Source organism: Terrapene carolina, unplaced genomic scaffold (assembly GCF_002925995.2).
Source record: "Terrapene carolina triunguis isolate 2854851 unplaced genomic scaffold, T_m_triunguis-2.0 Scaffold103, whole genome shotgun sequence".
NCBI lineage: Eukaryota > Metazoa > Chordata > Testudines > Emydidae > Terrapene > Terrapene triunguis.
The window spans coordinates 2,236,193-2,245,181 of record NW_020664454.1 but is presented as its reverse complement, the minus strand read 5'-3'; the positions used below and the strand labels follow the sequence as shown (position 1 = coordinate 2,245,181).

The window sequence follows — 8,989 nt, the reverse complement described above, 5'->3', positions numbered from 1 at the left end:
TATACAAACCAGCGGGGAGACATATTAAATACAAAGGTCCTTGTGTAGACTGATTCTTAAACTAATATTTTACAATGTAAATGTAAGTCATCACACATCTTTACATAATTTTGAATATTCCTATTCAATATTATCAGAAAGATTAAAAATTTGCCCTCCATACCTAAAGGCAGACTGATTTTTTTTCTGTATAAAACCCAAAAGAATCTTTTTTTTGCAGCATCACAGAAAAAGCAACAGTTTTACATTCACTCATTTAATGTTCACATAATAAAAATTTCAACCACTAGCTTTTTTTGTATTTGATAAAATCTTCTTGACAAACTTTTATCCTGTCTGGACAATCACATTAGCTACCGCAGGAGTTCTTTGCAGCATTAAAGTTCCTAAACCTCCACAGATGAAGAATGCTTTTAACTCTGGAGGAAACAAACTTCTTCAGGTTTGCCACAGATTCTTATAAAGCATTCTCTCTCCAGACTCCTCTGAAGGTATAAGCGATGGGACTCCAGTTTCAAAAAGGTGCCAGGCATTAAATATTTCAGTTTAACTCTTGCTCTTGAGTTCGTAGATATCTTCTAAGGGTCAACGTCGTCAAGGTCACTTTTAGGCTCACCAATCATCATGGGAGACTCCGAGCCCTTTCAACACACAAAAATAATGATGGTAGTACACACATTGTTCTTTAAAAGGTATACAGTGAAACGTTAGCACCCTGATTGCAGTCAGGGTTATTTTGTCTGTATCACATCTTTAAAATGCAGTCAGTAGGTAAAGTATGCAGCACAGGGAATTCTTAGTATGAAGCCCACTGCTTTAATCATTCATAATGAATTCTTAACATGAGAAAGGATTATTATTATTATTTTATTTACCTGTTGTAGATACCTGTCTCCATTCTCATTGGCTGGACTACTCTCTGATCCATTACTGCTTCCTGATTGATCTCTCTCATTCAACAGGGCTGTGGCATATGCCAGCGTGTCCTAGGGTAGAATGGAAATTCAGGAGGTTAGATGCGCCATATACCCCATTCATTCAATGATCGTAATTAAAAACTCGACATCTGCCAATATTTATCACATGCATGTTTGGCAGGAAGTAACTGAGGTAACCACGTGGATTCACTTAAGGGTGCCCCACTGTAGCCAGGAACAGACCTAAGATCCAACCTCCACAGGAAGAATGCACTTAAGTACACCTGTCTATAGTAAAATGCCAAGAAAATGGCCACTCCGTGAGGAGTAGGAAGGGGAAATGAAAACAACAAACACTACCTCTTGTGATTATGACACGTACCTGTGCTGAAATAGTGCGCTGGAAGGTTTTTGCAGTGGATGTTTCATTGGACACATTACTCTGTGGAGCCCAATAGTGTTCGGACATCTAAATAAAAGCCAAAGTAAAAATTAACCCTGAGCAGCAGAAACACATTACATGCCTAAGGACTTGCTTGTATAGTCCACAGCAGGATGGGCCAAAAGTCTGTGGCAAGGTTCCCCAAATCTGTGGCATACCTGTGCAGCATACTGGAGAGCCTGTGTCAGCATCACTGAAACATTCTTATTTAATTCATTAAAAGGCTCCAAACCCAAGATGTATAATATCAGTACAATAACACTGTTCTATTTTTATAGCAAATTTAATTGCATGCCTGTTACCACGTTTTCAATTTTCTGTATGGTGCAGTTTTTGCACTGGCAACACAACTGCCTTGTAAAAGCGGTCAGGGAAAAAGATGGAGAGTCTCGGATTCTGGAACTGCAATGATACCCCATGCAGTGCTCGCAGAGAGACCGTGGCCTAATCTGGACTGCAGAAGCAGAACATGGACTGGTTCTACTGAACTTCACACTTAAGCGTCTTTGAGTACTGGAGAGCCGTTACCGGGCCTGCATTAGCTGGGAGCAAATGGGAACTAGAGTTCCTAGCCATGGCAGTGGGAATTGAGAGGACAGTGGTGTCTGTTTAATGCAGACATTTTTCTGTGTTGAACCGCAATGGGTTGCAAGAAATCTCCGGTGGAAGGTGGCTCTCTGCACCAGCATGCTGGCAAGGGAAGGTTTCCATACAGGATTTTCTATGTTGAACTTCAGCCTCTGAAAGCTTCCAAAGCTGGTTTTCCTCATGGGGATCATCACTGATTTAAAAAAATATTCTGATTTATAAAAACTATGTACGAGTTGTCTTTACTGGTACCTATGTGTACATTTGTGTGTACACAAACCTTTCTATTTTAAAGTAAGGACCCAAATAAAGTGACTTTTCCAAATGTATCCATTTAGCCAGGTCATAGTAATACTTGTGATTCCAGGAAAAACTTGCACTCTGTCATAATAATGATCACAGAAACCAAGGTGAAATTCATGCTTATTCCAAAAATACAGCAAGGGGAGATTTGAGCTTATAATTAGAGCTGGGCGAATGACTGATGTTTCATTTTGGCCAGCAAACCCAAAAAATCAGGGACAACACCCAGGGCAGTTCAGAAAATGTTTTGATTTTCCTGATTCGGGAAGAAAAGATCTGAATCCACATCTACCTACCAACCACGTGAGTGTCTCAATTACCAGGCAACAGTCTCTCTCACTCTCTCTTTAGTCCAACGAATATTTATAGATTTACACAAAGTGGAACTGTGGAGACTGACAACAGAATAGCCTAGAGCTCATTGGTTAGGGCACTCACCTGCTCAAATGAATATTTACGTAGTTATACAAAATGGAAACCTTCAACAGGAGAGACAGAGCAATCTACACAGAGTAGCCTAGAGCCTGATGGCTAGGCTGCTTACCTGGGAGGGAGTTCTGTGTTCAAGTCCCTGTTCCAGATCAGGGATTCACATGTGTGTCTCCCACATCCCAGGCAAGTGTCAACTACTGGAGTAACAGTTATAAATGGAAGAACAGACACACAGACAGTTTTCTGAAGCTGACTGTGAAAACCTTTCCCCAGCCTAAACTATCAGGGGAAATTCGTGAATAGTTTTGGGTCAACAAAAATTAAATTAAAAAAAATTCACATAGATCAACTTATAATAGAAGTCTGGCTGCAAATGTAACAAGGAAGAGAAGACAGTCTCTCCATAATATTGCCCCAGCCAAATTACCTTCTTCTGTAGCCACTGTACAGCCCAGCTCCAATGATGAGAATTCTCCTTGAAATAATCTTTAGCAGCAGGGCACCTTGGAAATTGAGAGCATATTTATTATCCACAATAAAGGCAATCCTTTCTGTTAAATCTGAAATTCAAAGTCTGCTCTTCCTTCACACACACTACAAGAACCAAGTCAGTCACAGTCTTCTCTACATGTCATTATTGCAAACATGTTTTATTTTTTTTAAGACAATGCTATAATAAATTAACTGGCTTAGTGATAGTAAAAAATGTATATTAGATATACACAAATAAAGTTGAATGAAATTTACATCAGATAGTCCATTACATAAGTAAGTTAAAGGTGAACCAAGAGCATATATTTTAAACCTTTAATTATTAACAGAATACATTATTAGATTTAAAAACAAACATTTTGAAATGAAAGATCTGAAATCCTTCCTAATATTTATCTGCCAGAAACCTGCATTTCGCATGCAAGAATTGACAACTGCCTTAAACACTACAGAATGCAGCTCTCCTACTTTGGCTTTAGATGTTGGTATTATCTGTGGCAGGAGAAATCCAACTCAGCGACTAGTAGATTTAAAAATACCCCACACACAATTTCAATCCATCTCAAGGGAACCTAGCATCTCATTTTCAAGAGATCCAGAAAACTTCTAAGTAGACTTCAAGAGCAGGCCTTTGAACTTCAACTGCATTATAGTAACCCAGCCTACAGGTGACGAAGGTGTAGGTAACAACATCCATATTAGCAACAGGGAGAGGTTTGCGACAGGCTGAAAATTTGTGAGGTTGTTACTATGGAGAGTTTAACATGAACTTTTCACTTTCTTTTACCATTACTTACTTCTGAGCAAGAGTAACAAGGAACTTGACACACTGATAGCAACGACTGCTGTCCACATGGTTACTATGGTGCATCAAGGCTGGAATGAGGGGAAAAAAAAAGTTACCTACCTTTTTGTAACTGTTGTTCTTTGAGATGTGTTGCTCATGTCATTCCATTCTAGGTGTGTGCGCGCCCACATGCACGGTCAGAGATTTTTGCCTCAGCTGTATCTGAAGGGCCAGCTGTGGCGCCCTCTTGAGTGCCGCGCTCATGCATCAGTATGGAGTATCAGGGGAGGCATGTCCACACGGCTCTGGAGGGACAGGGTGGCCCGAACTGGGTCCTTTGCCCGATGGCCTTTCTAGCCCAGTGCCGAGGAGCCGTGCTTCTTTGTTTTCTTTCTGGGCACTGGAGACGGGGAGCAGTGCTGGGTGAAGCCTGGTGCTGGGGGTGCGCTGCTCACTGAGGCCGAGGTACTAGGCGAGTCTTAGCGGGATGGCTCGGAAGCCGGACAAAGGACAGCCTCCATGAGGAGAGCCCACAAATGAATATCCTGCTCCGAGTCCTGGGTCAAAATTTTTTACAAATATGACACTTCTTCACATGCGATTCCCCCAAGCACTTGAGGCAGCTGCTGTGGGGGGTCACTTACAGGCATAGGCCTGTTACAGTCCGCACAGGGCTTAAACCCGGGAGACTGGGGCATGCCCTGCCTGGAGCGAAGTCCCCGCTGGGACTCTAACTTCTAACAACATTTAACAACTACTTAACACTAACAATTATAAACAAACGATTTACAAGGCCCTAAGGCTCTAAGTCAGAAGAAACGAAATCGCTAGCCCTTGCTATGCAAGGAGCTCCGACTAACCACCACGGGTGGTAAGAAGGAACTGAGAGGACGTAGGGGCTGGCGGGGCCTGATATACCGGTGCATGAGCATGGCACTCAAGGGGGCACCCACAGCTGGTCCTATGGATACCGCCAAGACAAAAATTTCCAACAACTGCGAACGTGAGCACAGGCCCACCTAGAATGGAATTGACATGAGCAAGCACTCGAAGAACAGAAATATTTAAAACATAATTCACACACAGTTTTGTGATACAAACAGCTACAAATTGGATTGAAAATATCAGGCTAAAGCAAAAAATTCTGGCATTCTATCATTTAATTTTATTAGAGCTTTCAGAAATGTTAGACATTTATAAAATATTCATGCTAACAGTACTAATTTTGCTCAAGATTCTCTTACAGTGTATCTGAACCCTCCTTTCTGTCTAATCTAGATCAAAGTAAGACTTCAGGCAATTATTTTATGCATTGTACCTGGATTTCAAACAGCACTTTACAGACAAGCTGTAAGTCTCTGGTAATACTGTTATCTTCCTCCTATCCATCCTACTATAGATTTTTACATGGTTCCATCTACTAGGAAGCAAATTAACAATCAAAGCCAGGATAAAGGACCCAGCTCACCAACTTTCAACTGGAGCTAAAACTTCTAAAGCAATTATCAGAGGGGTAGCTGTGTTAGTCTGTATCCACAACAACAACGAGGAGTCTGGTGGCACCTTAAAAACTAACAGATTTATTTGGGCATAAAGCTTTTGTGGGTAAAAACCCACTTCTTCGGATGCGTGAAGTTTTTTTTACCCACAAAAGCTTTTTTACCCATGAAAGCTTATGCCCAAATAAATGTTAGTCTTTAAAGTGCCACCAGACTCCTTGTTGTTTTTCTAAAGCAATGTCTAACTCCTCAATATATAAATGAAAGCAAAATTCATCACCCAGGAACCCCTAAATGGAGGATGAGCAAGCCTACAATAAGCCATTACAAGTCAGTAATTTTCCTATGTTATTAAGTTTCTTGTCTCTGCATCCTACAATGGAGTCAGGGTGGATAAAAATAAGTTAAATTTTTTTTAAAAATCAGATTTTGTTGAATTAAATAAAATACATTTTTCTTTAAAATAACCATTTAAAATTGAATTTGAAATTATGATAACTAGTAGTTCTGCATCCTCTCACACCTAGTTTTTATTCAGAAATTGGAAGAGGAAAACAAGCTTTCCTGCTTTTTCAACTCCCAACTGGTTCTTAACTCCGAATGAACGAGTCACTGAATTGAACTAGCTGAAAAAGCTGCAATGAAGAAAATATTTTCTCTCCACCTACAAATAGCTGACAAAAGCTGGTTTAGCACTTCAATAAACTGTTCTAGTAGCTTCCACCAGTTCAGTGGTTTAATGTAAAGGATGTTAATGATGATTGTAAGTTAGGCCGTAACATAGGTTCTAAAGTATGAAGGACATGGGGACCAGAAACAGCCAGTTCAATTCACTAACCACAGATACTTATATTGTTTAATAAATCAGTTGGTTTTAAATGCAAAACATTGTTACTTGATTTTTTTTCTTATGCATCAGCACATAAGATTGTTTAGTAGTTAAATAAAACTATTTAAAATTTTTTTTGGGAGCATTTAAAGTCCAATTTTCATCCAGTTTGACACAAATCCTGAATTAAAGAATCAAGTAAATAAGAAACGTGTTAGTCACATTTTCTAACATAATAAATGTAAAAAATACGAATCTGAATAAGTGTATTTAAGCTCTATACTTGCTTAAATTTAAATACATGTATATAGATATAGCATATCCCCTTGGCTAGCTAAAGAAATACCAAATTTAGTATACAGGCTATATTTAGTTGCAAATCAGCATGTTTTAATGGTTGCCAACTGATGATTTAAATCAATTTGATTTAAATCTACCCTGAGCAGAGGTTGCAAGAAAGGATTCCAGGATCTGCCAGAAGCGGACTTGTTACCCAAAGGTTGTCTTGTATATGGCTTTGTGGTCTTAATAATAGTAGAGAGCACAGTAATGAAGTCTGTAAAGTATCTGAACAGTTTCTAGGAATTCCAGGTTTAACTTAGGGTATGTCTACACTACGAGGGTAATTCGATTTTACTTAAATCGAATATGTGGAATCGATATTGCAAAGTCGAACGTGTGTGTCCACACTAAGGACACACTAAGGACAGTAATTCGACTTTGTGAGTCCACACTAACGGGGCGAGCGTCGATATTGGAAGCGGTGCACTGTGGGCAGCTATCCCACAGTTCCCGCAGTCCCCGCTGCCCATCGGAATTCTGGGTCGAGCCGCCAATGCCTTCTGGGTAAAAAAAATTTGTCGTCATCCGTCCGTCACTAACGCCCTCCCTCCCTCCATGAAAGCGCCGGCGGGAAATCAGTTCGCGCACTTTTCTGGTCAGTGACAGCGCGGACGCCACAGCACTGCGATCATGGATCACGCTGCGACCATCGCTGCACTTGTGGCCGTTCTCAACACCTCGCAGCTTATCATACACCTTTCCCTGAGGCAGATGCAGAGAAATCGGGCGAGGAGGCTACGGCACCGCCGTGAGAGCCTGAAGTCGGAGAGTGGCACAGAGCTGTCAGAAACCACGAGCCCCAGCGCCCAGGACATGACGTTGGCAATGGGGCATGTGGATTTTGTTGAACGGCGATTCTGGGCCCGGGAAACAAGCACGGACTGGTGGGACCGTATAGTGCTTCAGGTCTGGGATGAATCCCAGTGGCTGCGAAACTTTCGCATGCGGAAGGGGACTTTCCTCGAACTTTGTGAGTTGCTGTCCCCTGCCCTGAAGCGCAAGGACACCCGCATGCGAGCAGCCCTCACTGTCCAGAAGCGAGTGGCCATAGCCCTCTGGAAGCTTGCAACGCCGGACAGCTACCGGTCAGTCGCGAACCACTTTGGTGTGGGCAAATCTACCGTGGGGGTTGTTGTCATGCAAGTAGCCAAGGCAATCGTCAAGGTACTGCTCCCAAAGGTAGTGACCCTGGGAAACGCGCAGGTCATCATAGATGGCTTTGCCGCGATGGGATTCCCAAACTGCGGTGGGGCTATAGATGGGACTCACATCCCTATCCTGGGACCGGACCACCAGGCCAGCCAGTACATCAATAGAAAGGGCTACTTTTCAATGGTGCTGCAAGCACTGGTGGACCATCGGGGACGGTTTACAAACATCTACGTCGGATGGCCGGGCAAGGTTCATGACGCTCGCGTGTTCAGGAACTCTGGTCTGTTTAGACGGCTGCAGGAAGGTATTTACTTCCCAGACCACAAAATAACTCTTGGGGATGTGGAGATGCCTACAGTCATCCTCGGGGACCCAGCCTACCCGCTAATGCCCTGGCTCATGAAGCCCTATACTGGCGCCCTGGACACAGAAAAAGAACTGTTCAACTACCGTCTGAGCAAGTGCAGAATGGTGGTGGAGTGTGCTTTTGGCCGTCTCAAAGGGAGATGGAGAAGCTTACTCACTCGCTGTGATCTCAGTGAAACCAATATCCCCATCGTTATTGCAGCTTGCTGTGTGCTCCACAACCTGTGTGAGAGCAAGGGGGAGACCTTTATGGCGGGGTGGGAGCTAGAGGCAAATAGCCTGGCTGCTGATTACGTCCAGCCAGACAGCCGGGCCATTAGAAGATCCCAGCGGGACGCCCTGTGCATCCGGGAGGCTTTGAAAGCTAGGTTCCTGAGTGAGCAGGGCAACCAGTGACTTTTCAGTTTGTGGACAGAAAAGCTGAACCTGCCCCCGTTTCTTTACCCAGTTCATTTTGACTATCCTCTCCAGTTACATACAACCTTCACCCCCTTCCCCTTCCCAAAAAATAAAATCATTTCGATTTTTTAATGAACACCGTTGTCTGTATTGCTGTTTTCGCGGGAATATTTTAAACCGGGGACGCAGACTGTGGCGGGGGGCGGGTTCAGTGTTCTGATGCAAATGATACTTCTAAACTCCCGGAATGACAGGCTCCGCACTGGTGGACTGGTTATTTCAATGGAGCCTGCCAGCACTCCTGGGGGGGACTGTGTGTATGTGTCGGCTATGTGACTTTCTGGCAGGGGGGGTAGGGTTACAGATCCCCTGCTGCGTGGATCTGTGAGCCAGGATAAGGACCGCTGCATAAGATCTGTAACTGCCCTCCCCCGCCCCAAA

At 43.0% G+C, this 8,989-nt stretch overlaps 1 protein-coding gene across 1 annotated transcript in view; it reads right to left on the bottom strand.

Moving 5' to 3' along the window:
• Window positions 1-469: 469 nt before the first annotated feature.
• Window positions 470-8,989, bottom strand: part of LOC113406537 (ubiquitin carboxyl-terminal hydrolase 24) — a 109,061-nt gene continuing 100,541 nt past the window's right edge. The window contains exons 63-67 of the mRNA XM_026651810.1: window positions 3,972-4,050; window positions 3,110-3,185; window positions 1,300-1,386; window positions 876-986; window positions 470-641 (exon numbers count right to left, since the gene is read on the bottom strand). Of these exons, the coding sequence (XP_026507595.1) occupies window positions 579-641; window positions 876-986; window positions 1,300-1,386; window positions 3,110-3,185; window positions 3,972-4,050 (416 nt within the window). The 3' untranslated portion in view covers window positions 470-578. The remainder of the gene's footprint in view (window positions 642-875; window positions 987-1,299; window positions 1,387-3,109; window positions 3,186-3,971; window positions 4,051-8,989) is intronic.